This window comes from Chrysochloris asiatica, unplaced genomic scaffold, assembly GCF_000296735.1.
Source record: "Chrysochloris asiatica unplaced genomic scaffold, ChrAsi1.0 scaffold00163, whole genome shotgun sequence".
NCBI lineage: Eukaryota > Metazoa > Chordata > Mammalia > Afrosoricida > Chrysochloridae > Chrysochloris > Chrysochloris asiatica.
The window spans coordinates 558,588-575,410 of record NW_006408681.1 but is presented as its reverse complement, the minus strand read 5'-3'; the positions used below and the strand labels follow the sequence as shown (position 1 = coordinate 575,410).

General features: G+C 37.7%; 1 protein-coding gene across 3 annotated transcripts in view; it reads left to right on the top strand.

Moving 5' to 3' along the window:
* The first annotated feature begins 1,564 nt into the window (after positions 1-1,564).
* Positions 1,565-16,823, top strand: part of LOC102812961 (chromosome unknown open reading frame, human C11orf54) — a 30,595-nt gene continuing 15,336 nt past the window's right edge. The window contains exons 1-6 of one of the 3 annotated variants that reach the window (XM_006871201.1): positions 1,565-1,691; positions 5,279-5,377; positions 10,033-10,106; positions 10,326-10,427; positions 13,881-14,057; positions 15,492-15,641. In XM_006871201.1, coding sequence (XP_006871263.1) covers positions 1,637-1,691; positions 5,279-5,377; positions 10,033-10,106; positions 10,326-10,427; positions 13,881-14,057; positions 15,492-15,641 — 657 coding nt within the window. In that variant the 5' untranslated portion in view covers positions 1,565-1,636. The remainder of the gene's footprint in view (positions 1,692-5,278; positions 5,378-10,032; positions 10,107-10,325; positions 10,428-13,880; positions 14,058-15,491; positions 15,642-16,823) is intronic. The other 2 variants (XM_006871203.1, XM_006871202.1) reach the window with 2 other exon arrangements.

Below are 16,823 nucleotides of genomic sequence, written 5' to 3'. Positions count from 1 at the left end.
TCCAAGGCTGTAAATCTTTGCAGAAACAGAAAACCTCATCTTTTCCCATGGATTGCCTGGTGGTTCATAGTCCAGTGCTTGTCCTACAGAGCCACTGGACTCCTGTATATATGCCTGTTGTTGTGAAGTTCCATGGAGTCAGCTCCAACTCACAATGGCCCTATATAGGGTTTCTGAAGAGGGACTGATAGGTTGGAATTGCCAACCTTGTTACTTATTGTTATATACTTAGCACAATATTTTAAAATATCAAATTATAATTGGTTATATTATCATCATAATTAAGCATAAAAGTTCTTACCAAAAATGTGTCGTGATTTATAAATAAAAGTAAAAATTTTAATTTCAAAAGCTAATTAATTGGAAAAATGTACCCTTTTAACATTTAAATGGATATATACTTTTGTTTTATAAGTGAAAAAAATAAAAAATAAAGTGAATAGAAGTTAAAAAAAAAAAAAGTCACATAGTCTCAGAGTTTAGGGATTAGGGCATGGACAACTTTGTGGGCATTATTCTAACTACCATGTAGGAGTTTTGAGAACTTAAGTAATTTTTGTTGAATTACTTATTTTTCCCTTTGCTTTTACCATTTTATGGTTTATATAGTTTGAATCTCCAACGTTAAATGTATACATATTTATAATTGTTATCCCCTGATTATCAAAAAAATATTTAACTTTGGAAAAAAAACCTAATTATTCATAGAAGTTTCCATTTCTCTTAGTAATTAAATTTTCTTTAAAAAAGTGATACTCTAAGAAACTCAACCTTTAACATAAATATTAAATGTAAAGTAGAACACATAAATAATCTAATATAGAACCATTTGCCGGTACCTTTTGCTTCAGTAACTATATCCCTTAGATAAGCTATTAAAAAATTACATGTTGAATGTAGGTATGTGACTGAAAACAAGGACTCATACAAGTATGTTTCTTCTTGGTTTGGAGTTTCCCTTCCCTGTCTATTTAAAATGATTTAAAGTTCCAGTATTAAAAGAGGTGTAGATAGATAAATAGGTAGGTAGGTAGGTAGGTAGGTAGGTAGGTAGGTAGGTAGGTAGGTAGGTAGGTAGGTAAGTAGGTAGATACATAGATAGATAGACAGACAGACAGAGAGATAGAGATAGAGATAGATAGATGTTGTTGTCAAGTGCCGTCGAGTCGGTTCCGACCCATAGCAACCCTGTATAGGGTTTCCGAGGCTATAAATCTTTACGGGAGCAGAAAGCTTCATCTTTCTCCCGTGGAGCGGCTGGTAGTTTTGAACTGCTGACCTTGCAGTTAGCAGCCCAATTCGTAACCACTATGCTACCAGAGATGATAGATAGAGAGATAGAGAGATAGATAGATACATAGATACATAGATAGATACATAGATACATAGATAGATACATAGATAGATAGATACATACATACATAGATAGATACATACATAGATAGATAGATAGAGATATAAAATTAACTGCTAAAAGATACTGCTGTCTTTCTGTAAGAACAAAACCTAAATGCCTATCTGTCTTATTTTAATGACTAAACTTTCAATGTTCATTTCCACATCAGCAGCTGTGAACTCTTATGATAATTGGCCTACAGTAGCTTTATTTGGACAACCTTGTACCTAAAGAGAGAAAATGGCTTGTGCTGAGTTTCCTTTTCATGTGCCAAGTCTAGAGGAGCTGGCTGGAGGTAAGTACAAGGGTGACTTCAGGATTTTTTACAGTTGTCGATTCCAGGATCCTCCCCCTGACTCTCACCCTCCCCCCCAAATGAACTAATATAGCAAAAATTCACCATTTGTAGGTTCTAGGTATTATACTTGCTTTACAGGAGGAAAGTAACCATAGTAACCTAAGTTTAAAGTGTGTGATACCCAAAGAATTGCACAGTTTTGTGCTTTATTATCTATTTACCAGTTGTTGTTATTGTTGTTGTTAAGTGCTGTCGAGTCTATTCCAACTCAGTGACCCTGTGTAGGGTTTCTGAGGAACGGCTGAAGTATTTGAACCACCAACTTGAGTTCAAACAGACCTTGCAGTCCAATGCATTATCCCACAATGCCACACCAGGACTTAGTTGTGGTTTTTTTACTGTAGCCTTCTTGTTTTTTATTAAATTTACTGCCAGATAGTAGATGGTCTGTATTGTTGATATTTTTGGCTGGTACTCATAGTGTTTTATTTCTACCTGTCTTTTCTGTTTTCCCCAATGGACAGGACATTTGGTAGGAATCTTCTCTTTGAATGCCTTTTTGCCACTTACTTCTCTTGTGTGTTTATGTTTCTGTTTTTCCTTCTATATGTACAGAGTATATTTAGTACTGTCTTAGTTCCATAGTGTTGCTATAACAGAACTACCACAATCGGATGCCTTTAACAAACAGAAATTTAGAGCTCACAGTTTAGGAGACTAGATGTCCAGACTCAGATTTAGGGGAAGGCTTTCTCTCTCTGTGAGCCGTAGGAAAAGGTTCTTGTTCCCTCTCAGCATCAGTAGACCCAGCGTTCCTTGAAATCTCCATGTGCCTCATCATCAATCTTTCCCTGGATCTAGGAGCGTCACAGGGCACAGCGCAGGGATCCCAGGTCTAACGGAGGCTCTTCAGACCTGGCTTTTCTTTCCTGGGGATTGTAGGTCCCTCTGATCTCGGCTTACCTCTCTTTCCTTTTAGCTCTTGTAAGTAAAATGTGTTGCTGGCCATCTCCCAGGGAAATGTCCCTTACATCATCAGATCAGGGCTGTGATGAGATTAAGAGTATTACAGCCCAGTCTTAATCCTATCACTGGTTTATCACATCAGATCACATCATGGGCATCATCCCATAACTGCCACAATGCATTATTACCTAACTGCCAAACCGCTAAGACATAATTGTGCCAAACACATAATTTGTTGTTGTTGTTAAGTACTGTTGTCAAGTTCTGACCCATAGTGACCCTGTATAGCATTTCCGAGGAGTAGCTGGTGGGTTTGAGCTGCTGACCTTGAGGTTCAAACTGATCTTTCAGTCCAGCGCATTATTCTGCAGCACCACACCAGGACTCCGACACATTCAATCCAGGACAACAAGTACAAGGTAAATAAAAAATTATCTGCACTCTGGCTGTAGAATTTATCTTAATCAACTTTTAGAGAAGACAAATACATCATTTTCAACATAATCTCTTTTGCTTTTCAATACACTTTGTCCATCTGTCAACAAGTTTTCATATTCTCATATTAAACAGTGTTTTAGGCTGAGCTGCGAGCCACGAAAGCACCGCTGTCTTCACTTCTTCATCAGAGATGAGTCTTCGTCCTCAAAGAGCTACTTTCAGGGTAGCAAACAAGTGAAAATCCAATGGAGCAAGATCAGGACTATACAGAAGATGCTTTAACACCTCAAAAGGAAGTTTTTGCAGAGGATCAATAGTGTGGGCAGAAGTGTGAGAAAATCCAGTGTCATGCAAGATCACAATGCCCTGGGATAGCAGTCCTCTGTGTTTAATGTGAAGTTTAGGCTTTAGCTCTTCAGTGAGCGTCTCACTGTAAAGAGCACTGTTTTTCTTGATAGTGTTCCAATACTGGCCCATAATAATCCCAGAAAACTGTAAGCATCAATTTTCCAGCTGATGGTTGACTTTGGAACATTTTCTTCGTCGGCAATTGAGGATGTTTCCAGTCTATTCTCTGCCGTTTACTCTCAGGCTCATAGTGAAGAATCCTTTTCTCATCACCATTAATGATTTTTTTGAAAGAGGCTTACCCTCCTTCGAGTTATCGGTCCAAAGATGTCTACATGCACAGCAGTAACCTTGAATGGAAAGTGCTGATAAGACAGTGCAGACAACAAAAGTTTTAATATAACCAGAGTGTGGATCATTTGTGAATCAATCTCATAATAATGTAGTAATCCTTCATTTTGTGGTCTGTTTCTGCCATTTTCATTTTCATATAGTGCCAATTTTTACCTAACAACTTGGTCTTTGGAAGATAACCATGTTGATGAATGAGAAGAGGATATACATGTTAAGGAAGTCATACCATACATACTCTTTTGTGTATATATGGCTTCTTTTGCTCAACATTTTGCTGATTGTAAGTTTCATTGCAGTTGTTGCATGTAATTTCCTACTTTTAAAGCATCATGTTTCTATTTCAATAGGTTTTTAGAATCCTCTTCCCAAAAGGAAGGTAATACCTAGCCATGTGTACAGTCTGATTATTTTTAAGGATTTATAATCAGTATGGGCTGCACCTCAATGTAAAGAAAAAATATCCTCACCACTGGACCAATAAAAAAAAATATCCAGATAAATGGAGAAAATATTGAAGTTGTCAAAGAATTCATTTTTCTGGGATCTACCATCAACAGTCATGGAAGCAGCAGTCAAGAAATCAAATTATGTATTGCCTTAGGCAAATCTGCTGCACAAGAGTTCTTTAAAGTGTTGAAGAGCAAAGATGTCAGTTTGAGGACTAAGTTGCACCTGACCCCATATGCATGTGAAAGCTGGACAGTGAATAAGGAAGACAATTGAAGAATTGATGCATTTGAGCTATGGTGTTTCAGGAGAACATTGTAAGTACCATGGACTGCCAAAAGAACAAACCTATATGTGCTGGAAGAAGTGCAGCCAGAATGCTCCATGGAAGCCAGGATCGTCGACTTTGTCTCTCACACTTCGGACATATTCTCACACTTCGGACATATTGTCAGGAGGGACTAGTCCCTGAAGAAGGACTTCGTGTTTGGTAAAATGTAGGGTCAGGGAAAAAGAGGAAGACCCTCAATGAGGTGAATTGGCACAGTGGCAGCAGCGATGGGCACAAATGTAGCATTGATTGTGAGGTTGGCCTAGGACCGGGCAGTGGTTTGTTCTGTTGTGCATAGGGTTGCTATGAGTCAGTACTAACTTGATGGCACCTAACAACAGCAATAATCAGTATAAATTAGATATTTATGTATCTTCCATTACTTAATATTGAATTATAAAACTGATTAATTATATGTCTAATGTCTAACTGGATGGAGTCCTGGTGTGACACTGTGGGTTAATGCTACTCCTTGGAAACCCTATATAGGGACACTGTGGGTCAGAACTGACTCGATGGCACTTAACAACAACAACAAATATCTAACCATATTTATTAATAATATCATTTGCTCCTTCGTAATATTTTTGTTAAAAAAGTTTAGGTTAGACGTGTGACACACAACATGTCAGGGGAGATTTGATATGTCGTGGCTAAGTTTTTACATGACACTAAATTACCCTTTTCTTGTCTCTGTTAGTTCTACAGAATGGGTTACAAGAGAATTTTGCTGATGCCCAGGTGTCTGTAGTTGATTGCCCTGATTTGACTAAGGAGCCATTTACATTTCCTGCAAAAGGTAAGCAGTTTTTGTAATTAATTTTTACTTTTCAATTCTAATATTTTTTGAAACCAGGATTATTTTTAAGGATTATTTTAAATGATCTACAAAGAAAGGCTATTTTTCCACCTTGTAGGCTAAATTGTAGGAGCCCTGGTGGTGTAGCGGGTTATACATTGGGATGCTCACTTCAGGGTCAACTGTTGGAATCCACCAGCTGCTCCTCGAGAGAAAAATGAAACTTTTTGTTCTCATAAAGATTTGGAGCACTGAAAACCTTATACAGGGTCACTGTGTGTTGAAACCAATTTACTGGCATATAACAACAAGAGATTAAATTGTGCTCAATTTCTAGGCTCATTGTTTTATTAAATTGGTCAAATTTAACTCTGCCCTGTGGAGAGAGATTAAATTTTCTGTTTCCTGATGATCGTCTCAGGTAATATAAATAGATATTCAGTAGGCTAGACTCTTTGATATCATGTGTGGGTTTTGTTTTTATTATTTCAAGTGATTGTTGTGGGAACTTAATTGTTACGTTTTTATTTCTTTATTTAAGATCAGAAGGAATCTTAAAAGCCTTGTTATGTTCAAATCATCCATTAAGTACTTATATCTCTTCATGAAATTTGCCAAATGGTCATCCGGCCAGTATTTTAAGTGAGAAGGAAGCGAAATTAATATTGGTTGAGTAAATACCGTTTGTCAAACAGTGTGATGTTGTTCTTGTTGTTGTTAGGTGCCATCGAGTCGGTACCGACTCGTAGCGACCCTATGTACAACAGAACGAAACACTGCCCGATCCTGGGCCAACCTCACAATTGTTGCCATGCTTGAGTGTGCTGCCACTTTGCCAATCCATCTCATTGGGGGTCTTCCTCTTTTTCTCTGACCCTCCACCTTACCAGACATGATATCCTTCTCCAGTGACTGTTCCCTCCTGTGTGATAGGCACCTATATTTGCTCTGTTAATCAATTTTGATAACAACACTATGGATTATAATGAAAAAACTAAAACATAGAGGTTAAGTAAGCCAAACTTGACCTAGTTCTTAATTAAAATTCTTATCTAGGACTGTCTGCTTCCAAAGCCCAAGCTTCTCCCATATATGTACTCTAGTATAATAAAGAGTTTGGAGATAAACTGTCATTGTTCTTTTGTTGTATAATTTACATCTTTGTTAAAAAAAAATTAATTTGCCATATTTAATATTATGTTCTACCTCCTGACGTTGACAAAGCTTGCAAACTACCAACCAAGTCACAACAATTGCTCTCTCTTCACCTGACGAGACAGAGGAAGAAGGAGCGTTAGGAGTAGGAGGAAGATATGAGACCATAAGAACTCGGTGGACATAGATTGCATAGAAGAATCTTGATGAAAAAGGGGGAAATGCAAATCAGAATTTCAGTTCTCATGGACTCCACATTTTCTGGAGCTTTTGAGACTAGATGAATCTCTGAAACTATTGCCCTAAGATAATCGTTAACAACTTAAACCAAAAATGTCTGCTGAAGTCGTTTTTAAAACCAAACAGTGTTGTTAAGTGCCATCGAGTTGGTTTGTGCCATTTGTGTAGGATTTCCCAAGAATAACTGATGGGTTTCAACTGCTTGTCTTGTGGTTAACCGTCCAACAGTTAACCTATACTGCCACATCACAACTCCAAACAGGAGTTTAGCTTACCTAGTACAGAATGTCTGCCTTTAGCATTTTGTTCTTTCAAGGTCTATCTAGATGGCATCTAATTCATAGCATTAGCTTGAAAGAGTAGACAGGAAATTTAGCAGGCAGTGAGTTTATGTTAATATGGAAGGAACAACTCATTTAAAAAAAAAAAAAAGTGAAAATGATTTACAACTCAAAGAACTTATTTCATGTCACTGAATTGCATATGTAATGACTTGAATTTATATGCATTTGTGGTGTATAGTCTTAACAACAACAACAAATGAAAAATGTTAATTAATTTGCCTTAGAAGTCTTGGCGTCTAGTTCTATCTTTGCCACATATTGATTTCATTACGCTGTATAAGCCACTTCATATAGCTGGGCCTCAGTAAGGGATCAAATTAACTGTTCTTTTTGGGTCTTGTCAACTTAAACATTCTTTGATTTAAGTACATCTGTAAATTCTACAAGTTTTATGTACCATATGGCAATTTTGGTAACTTGGAAAGCATTTGGCGTACTTTTTTTTTATAGCCATATTTATTTCAAATATGAGTATAAAAGTATCATGTGGTGGTGGTGGTTATGTGCCGTGGAGTCAGTTCTGACTCATAGCTACAGGGTTCCTGAGGCTGTAAATCTTTACAGGAGCAGAAAACCTCATCTTTCTCCCATGAAACAGCTGGTAGTTTCGAACTGCTGACCTTGCAGTTCACAGTCCGATTCATAACCACTACACTACCAGAGCTCCTTAAAAATAGCATATGTTGTTGTTGTTGTTGTTAAGTGCCATCGAGTCGGTTTCGACCCATAGCGACCCTGTACAGGGTTTCCGAGGGTGTAAATCTTTACGGGAGTAGAAAGCCTTATCTTTCTCCCGCGGAGCAGCTGGTAGTTTCGAATCGCTGACCTTAAGGTTCGCAGCCCGATTCGTAACCGCTATACTCCCTGCTAAATAAATAATGAAAAACAAACAAATGTTACGAAGTATAAGAAAGAAGGAAAAATGGTTGCCTTAATTCTTTTATCCAAAGGGCTATGATTTGAAAAACAGTTTTCTAATCAATAAATGGTATGTCTTTAAATTATACTACTAAGGAAACTGGGGAGCACTGTAGCTCTGTTGGATGAGCACTGGACTGCAAACCATAAGGTCAGCAGTTCGAGTCCACCAGCCACTTCACAGAAGAAAGATGAGGCTTTCTGCTCCCACAGATTTACAGCCTCGGAAACCCTATATGGGGTCATTATGAGTGCCGACTTGATGGCACTTAACAAGAAGGAAGTTAGCGATGTACATGTATATATGTATGCATAAGTAAGGTCTTTCAGTAACACATTTGATCAATTTCTATCTGAACTGGTCTTGCTAAAGTAACCAGAGTCATCTCTATATAGCTGATACTGTTTATTCATTGCTACCTTTTAACATTTTCTCTCCTCTTGGTTCTCTCTTCTCTCCCCTTAATTTTTTCACCTTTCCTCCTGTGATACTTTTCAGACCTTGCCTTTATCATTTTTTCCTGGCTTCTTACTCTTTCTGATTTTAAAATATTGATGTTTTCCAGAATGCTGTCCATAGCTTCTTCTTTTTTGTACACTCTAGTTTTAATTTACTCTTGTGGTTTTAATAAAATTACTACCGGGGTACAGCAACTTTGTAACTGTACATCTCACCTAGATCTATCATTTTCTCACCTGTCGATTAGTATTTCCATCTGCTTACAGGATATCTTCACCTATATATATTAACGATGACTGGAAGTCAGCATGTCTAACATAACTTACAACACTACACCATAGTTTCCTTTCTTTTTTTGTTATTGTTCTTTTTTCTTAATTTCTGCTTTTCCATCTCTATTTTTGTTGTTGTTGTTAGGTGCCATTGAGTCGGCACCGACTCATAGCGACCCTATGCACAGCAGAATGAAACACTGCCCGATCCTGGGCCAACCTCCCTATTGTTGCCACACTTGAGTCCATCGATGCTGCTACTTGACCAATCCATCTCGTTGGGGGTCTTCCTCTTTTTCTCTGACCCTCCATCTTTATAGTCACCATCATTTGCTTATTACATGTGTTTTACCTGGACTGCTAAAGTAGCCCCGTAATGTTTGGTCTAAATTTCCTTTCCACATTATTATCTTATCCATGTAGATTGTATGGAAAAGATTTTCAAGATCCCCAATTACAACTGAAATCTGCAAGAATTTTGCACATCTATTTTCTGCATTGCTGAAGAAACAGAGCAGTCGTACTTTACTATGTAATGTGTTAGTATGAAGCTAATAGAATTATTCTTCGTCACACAAAATGTAATTATTTTCCACTCTACATTTAAAAAAACGTGCCTTCTCCCCAGTTGTAAATGAAATTTAAATAAAATTCATCTCAGTTGATGTTCTAATTAACCTGTCATTTTCATAAGCAACCTTGAGAATAAGCAACTTTGGTAAGAGGATTTCCCAATATATATTTCTAAAAGAACTTGTACTCTACCAAAGAAAAGTATTTTATATATTTTAAAACTTTAGAAAAATACTAGATTTTCAAAATAGATAATTACAGACAATTATAAAAAATCTCATCAAATCCAAGCTTTACCACAGATCTAACCCTTACCCTGTCATCAGCATTCTGTTGGCTTTATGCCACCAATTATATCTATCCATGCTTGCTGGTGAAAATATAAGTGATACCAGTAGTTAAAACAGGGCAGGGGCCCTAGCTACTTAACAGTTTTCAACCCCTGTTACTTGTAAATTAGAGAAGTTGTATACTGTTGAATGGATTCCTGGTGTGGCACTGTAGGATCAGCAGTGGACTGAGAACCACAAGGCCAGCAGTTCAAACCCACCAGCTGCTCCTTGGAAATTCTATACAGGGTCGCTGTGAGTTGGAACCAACAGCACTAATCAACATAATCTTAATAAACATGTGTCTTCTGGAATTTATCATTAAATTAACTGCTCTATTTTTAAGATGGCTTATTTTTTTTAGGCATCTGTGGGAAAACTAGAATTGCAGAAGTAGGAGGTGTGCCTTACTTAATGCCTCTTGTAAACAAAAAAAAAGTAAGTGTTGTATTTTTACTTTTCACATTCAAATGAAGATGGTAGAAGATGGGCTGATTCCTCTTTTTTATTATTAGAAGATCCACTGATCAATGTAGCAAAGAAGTGTTATGGACACAGTAATATAAAGAAAACAGAAAACTACTATGTTTGATTTATGAGTCCATTGTACCACTATGATCTGATTTAAATAATATTTTTGTTTGTCCTCTTATATAGGTTTATGATGTGAATAAGATTGCAAAAGAAATCAGGCTGCCTGGAGCTTTCATTCTCGGTGCAGGGGCAGGCCCATTTCAGACTCTTGGGTTCAATTCTGAGGTCAGCACTTATATAATGGAATTGTGTTGTTGATCTGACATTTGGTTTGCCTTTTCCCTTTTACTGCCTTATTAGAAAGCCTGCTTGAATTGTCAGGCCATCTTCATTTGCTAGTGTCTTTATACATAAACTCAATTTAGTCCAACTAGAATGGGGCACTAGCCACTGCTTTGCCTCTCATACTTTGGACATACGTTCAGGAGGGACCAGTCCCTGGAGAAGAAGAGCATGCTAGGTAAAGTGGAGGAACAGAGAAAAAGACCACCAATGAGATGAATTGGCACAGTGGTGGCAGCAATGGGCTCTAGATTAACAATGATTGTGAAGATGGTGCTGGAGTGGGCAGTGTTTCGTTCTGCTGTGCTTAAGATCGCTATGAGTCATAATCCACTCGACGGCACCTAACAACAATAAAGCTACTATTTTAAGATATTCTTAGAGTATCGGTTCATCATCAGATGAATTCATGATTCCACTGTGGTTGGCTAAGGACTCTGGTTTGAGAACGATTTTTATCCTTATACATGTACATCCTTACACATCAGCTGTATATAGGGACATATACAGCTCCTCTATATTTCTTTGCTTTGGTAGAAGTTAACTTTAGATCAGAAGATGGCTAGAACAGTTAATGATCTAGTCAACTCTCTCTTTTCAGACCAGAGCAGTATGTTGATTATTTGCCAAAGATAACATCTATTACTCTATATGTCAGTACATTTTTAACATTAAACATTTCCAACATAAAAAAGATCACATCAGTGTTTGTTGACATTTCATGAACCATTGTAAAAATTTGCAGCACCAACCATTTCGCCCATGATTGTGTACTCCTCAGGTGGGTTTGATAATTTGTTGCAATGGCCACACAGAATTTAGCCACCATACTAGCAGTTGTTGTTGTTGTGGTGGTGGTGGTGGTGGTGAAGTGCTGTTGAGTCAGTCCCGACCCATAGCGACCCTGTATAGGGTTTCTGAGGAGCAGCTGGTAAGCTTGAACTGCCAACCTTGCAGTTCAAACAGCTTTGTAGTCTAGCGCATTAACCCACAGCGTCACACCAAGACTGCATACTAACAGTTAATGAGGTTTAATTGAGAAGTTAACAGGTTACAATACAGGATCAGAACATGCTCATGCCACAGTTGTTCCAGTTAGCTGCTGATAAATGCCCACAGGACACACCACTCCAGAAGCCTCAGCCTAAAGGCTCTTGACTCTAGTTCCATATGTCAACAGACCTAGCTCTCCACTTAAGTGCCTGGAGGCACCCCACTACAAGCAAGCTTCCTGCCCAGAGTCACCAGCTTTACTTGCTCCGTAGTCTGGGAAGCCCACTACTTCGTCTTTGCTCTGGTTCTTCGTTTTGCTGCTGCTTCTCCTCTGCCACTCCTTCGGTGTCACAGCTTTCTGTTGCTGAGTCGAGGAGGTTCAATATACAGGGATCTCAGTATCCAAAGGATGTATTCCCCTCCTGGCTCTTCTTCTCTGATAGTAGTGAGATCTCCCTCCTGCTTCTGAAATGATTTCATTTTATACCCATGCTAGAGGTTCAAGTTTTTACAACTCCCTCTGCTAATATCCACAGCTGAATCAAGTCATCCTTTCAGTATCTTCTTCCACCTTCTGTTACCCAAACCCAGCAGTGCAGAAAGGGTGTTTGGTGGGAGTTACTGACTCTTGCTAGAAGAGACATTGGATAATTCACTACCCCACAGCCATTCAGTCACAACCTCTTCAGTTGTTACCATTAAATCGGTGATCACACAACATCTTTTGTAAAAGTGTCAGTATAATTTGCCTTGTGTTCAAAATAAACCATTTTAAATATAAATTAGACATTTTTAAAGGAAATGTTACAAACGTTTTAGAAACAATAAGAAATACTATAACATGTATTCCAGTTTTGGGGTATTTGTATATCTACTTCTTTAACATTTTATATCTAAAATTTAATAATTCATGTTTTATATTTTATTCTTGAAATAAAATGTTTTAAAATATAGGGTAAAATATTTTGTCATATTTTTAAAGATAGTCTCTTTAGAATATCTACGTAGGTATACTATAAATATTTGAATATATAGTATATATAGATACATTTGCTGTTGTTGTTAAGTGCTGTCAAGATGGTTCTGACCCATAGCGACCCTATATAGGGTTTCCATAAATAGTTATTCTAAATAAATATACTAAATGTTGTTGTTGTTGTTAAGTGCCGTCTAATCGGTTTCGACCCATAGCGACCCTGAAAGGGTTTCCGAGGCTGTAAATCTTTACAGGAGCAGAACGCCTCATCTTTCTCCCGCAGAACAGCTGGTAGTTTCGAACTGCTGACCTTGCGATTCGCAGCCCGATTCGTAACCAATACGCTACCAGAGCTCCTAAATATACTAAATAGATATTCTAAAAAGAATTATATCTATATGTGTTATTGTTGTTGTTGTCAGATGCCTTTGATTCTGTTCCAACCCAAAAGTGACCCTCTGCACAGCATAATGAAACACTGCCCAGTCCTGCTCCGTCCTCACAATCATTGTTACTCCTGAGCTCATTGCTGCTGCCACTGTGCCAGTCCATCTCATTGGGTGTCTGCCTCTTTTTCTCTAACCCTCAACTTTATCAAGCATTAATGTTTTTCTACAGGTACAAGTCCCTCCTGACAACATGTCCAAAGTATGAGAGACAAAGTCTTGCTATCTAGCTTCTAAGGAGAATTCTGACTATACTTCTTCCAACACAAATTTTTTTTTATCTTCTGATAGTCCATAGTACTTTTAATATTCTTCTCCAACACCATAATTCAAATGTGTCAATTATATTAGTCTTCCTTATTCATTGTCCAATTATCACATGCATATGAGGTTACTGAAATTCCATGGCTTGGGTCAGGTGCACCTCAGTCCTCAAACTGACATCTTTGCTCTTCAACATTTTAAAGAGGTTTTGTGCAGCAGCAGATTAGCCTGATGCAATACTTGTTTGATTTTTTGACTACTGCTTCCATGAGTGTTGGTGGTGGATCCAAGTAAATGAAGTTTGGGGCAACTTCAATCTTTTTTCCATATATCATGTTATTTATTAACCCAGTGGTGAGGATTTTTGTTTTCTTTACACTGAGAAGCAGTCCATTCTGAAGGCTGTGGTCTTTGGGCTTCATCAGTAAGTATTTTAAGTTCTCTTCGCTTCCAGCAATCAAGGGTGTGTCATCTGCATATCGCAGGCTGTTGATCAGTTTTCCTCCAATCCTGATCCCACATTCTTCTTCATATAATCCAACTTCTCAGACTATTTGTTCATCATATCTGTTGAATCAGTACGGTGAAAAGATTCAACACTGGTGTACACTGTTGCTGGTTTTAAATGACTCAGTGTATCTATATATACCATAGATAAGTACATTCTTAATAGAGATACTATGATTGACCAATTGCCTTATTTACTTTTCTTTTTAGTTTATGCCAGTTATTCAAACAGAAGGTGCGCACACACCTCCTGTGAATGGCAGTTACTTTGCTCGAGTGAACCCTGCAGATGGAGGGTGCCTGCTGGAGAAATACAGTGAGAAACATCAGGATTATGGGTGTGCATTACTGGCTAATCTTTTTGCCAGTGAGGGCCAACCTGGCAAGGTAATTGTCTGTAAGAACACAATATTCTCTAAATAGTCTTAAATCACTAAAACTTTGACCTTTTTATTGTCTCAATTGTGTATGTGTTTTAAAATAAAAAGTTACATAAGGCAAAGCGCCTTAAAGAACCCAGTTATGAAAGATTCAGAGTCTAACAATAAAAGTGAAAGACTAATATATAGAATAATGCTCACTAAAGATTCCTTTTTCTGTGTAAAAGTTAACAGGATACTACCTTGACGAATGAGTTAGTCACTGTAATGATGACATCAAACATTGCTCCTACAGCACTCTCTACTCAGCTGGGTTTCATTGATTGCTTCATTCATTCATTACAATGGTCGCACAGAACTCAGACACCACATTCACGGTTATGGGATTTATTACTGAAGTTACAATTCAGGGTCAGAAATGTTCAGAGCATAGTTCTTTAAGTCAGAACAGCCTCTCCTCTGCTATGCCTATAAGTAGGACTCTCTCTGGCCCTTGGCCTCTTGGCCAGGCTTCTGGCCTCTCTGAGGGGTGCTGATAAATGCTCACAGGGAACACCACTCCACCATAAGCCTCAGCCTGAAGGCACTCGACTCTAGCTCCATGGGTCAGGAAACCTAGCTCCACTGATTAGGTGCCTAGTGGTACCTTTCTGTGCAAGCCAGCCTTCTGCTCAAAGTCACTCAACTGTACTTGCTCCATGGACTGGGAAGCCCAAGTGCTCTGCCTCTTGTTTGTTTCTACTGCTGACACTCCTCTGCTGCTTCTCTGGTGCCACAGCATTCTGTCCTTGGGTTGCAGAGGCTCAATGTCCAGGGCTTTTACAGTTCGATGGACACGTTCCACTTCTGGCTCTTTATACACATCAGAATGTCAAAATTGACCAATCACAAGTAACCCTACTAACAGTCATTTGTAACTGGCTCGTAAAATCCAACAGTATCTTTCCCCATCCTTTTCTTGCCCAGACCCATTAGGAAAAAGTCACTTTGTGGGAGTTGACAAACTACAAATTACTAGAAGAGGTGTTGAATAATTCACTGCCCCGCAGTCACTTAAGACTCCATTTCAGTCAGAATATCGAGAGAAGTCAGAAAATGTCATCACTGCAGTTATCCTCCCTGTAAGAGCTTAATCCTTAACCTAGAGGATTTTCACCCTATTTTCACCTTGACACATTTATTGAGAGTCTCCAGAATTAAATGTAGGATTTAGCTGTAACTGTCTCTAGGAGACTTAGTAATGGAGTCAGTTTTATACAACTGACATATATCTGACTAATCAAGATTCACAGTATTAAAGACACATCAACTCAGATCTGAGTACTCTAAACAGATAAGCAAATATTTGCATGATGGCATTAAATTATCTCACTTTGGAAGTTATTAACATAAGATGTTACAGCTTAAAAACAGTAATAATGTGCATTTATGTTCTCTGTAGGTCATTGAGGTGAAAGCCAAAAGAAGAACTGGAAAGCTTAACTTTGTAACTTGTATGAGAGAGACTCTTGAAAAACATTATGGAGATAAACCTATAGGGATGGGAGGGACTTTCCTCGTTCAGAAGGGAAAAGTAAAAGCTCACATTATGGTAAGGGTGTGCATGTGTTGTGGTGTGTGTACCCTCACTTAAGAATTTTGGATTTCTTAAATATACTTTGGAAATTTCATTGTTAAAGACATCTTGAGTACAAACTAAAGTAAAATCCTTTGCTATGAGTATATTATTTTAAAATTTAGATGATAAACAATATTGTAAATCTCTGTGAAATACTGTTTTTTTTTCATGTTAATATAGTAGAACTTTCTTTTTAGTGTGTTTGCTTTTAAGATCAAGATAGATGTGAGTATAAACTGTAGAAACTAATTATTATTTTCATGCCAAAATTCCAAACTCAATACATAATTCTGTTGTTACATGCCATCAAGTTGGTTCCGCTTCATGGTAACTCTATAGACAACAGAACAAAACACTGCCAAGTCCTGTGCCATTTTCATAAATGTTGCTAGGTTTGAGCCCAAGCATGATGTCCTTCTTTAGGGCCTACTCCCTTCTGATAACATGTCCAAAGTACCCAAAGTATGTAAGACGAAGCTACACCATCCTTACTTCTAAGGAACATTCTGACTGTACTGCTAAGATAGATTGATGTATTTATTTGTTCTTTTGGCAGTCCCTGGTGTATTCAAATGCATCAATTCTTCATAGTTCAGCTTTTGTTGCATATGAAGGGACTGGAAAAACCATAGCTTGGGTCAGCCGTCCCTTAGTACTCAAAATGAAATCTTTGCTCATTGATACTTTACAGAGATCTTTTTCAGCAGATTTTTCTAATGCAATACAAACTAAATGTAGCTATTAAGATGGTTGTGCTTTTGGGGAAAGAACCCATTATGAAAATTATAATCTTACAGTAAGACTGAATCAGTTTAATAAGGCATTATACATATACAGTCCGATTCGTAACCACTACGCTACCAGAGCTCCTTTTATAAGGCATTAGGGATGTAATACTCTACAATGTCAGACCAGGATGTTTAGGACTTTGTGTTTTATAATTTTTGGTATATGAATGAATGAGTGACCCATACAAACAGTTACAACTTAATTTCTTTTGTATTTTATTTGTAAAGCCATAAGGAAATAGGTTATCTTAATACTTTTTTTTTTTTTAAATTTAAGGTTTTTATTGTGGATTGAGTGAAAGTTTACAGGGCACATCATCAGTTTCACATTCAACAATTCATATAACTTGTTTCATTACATTGATTA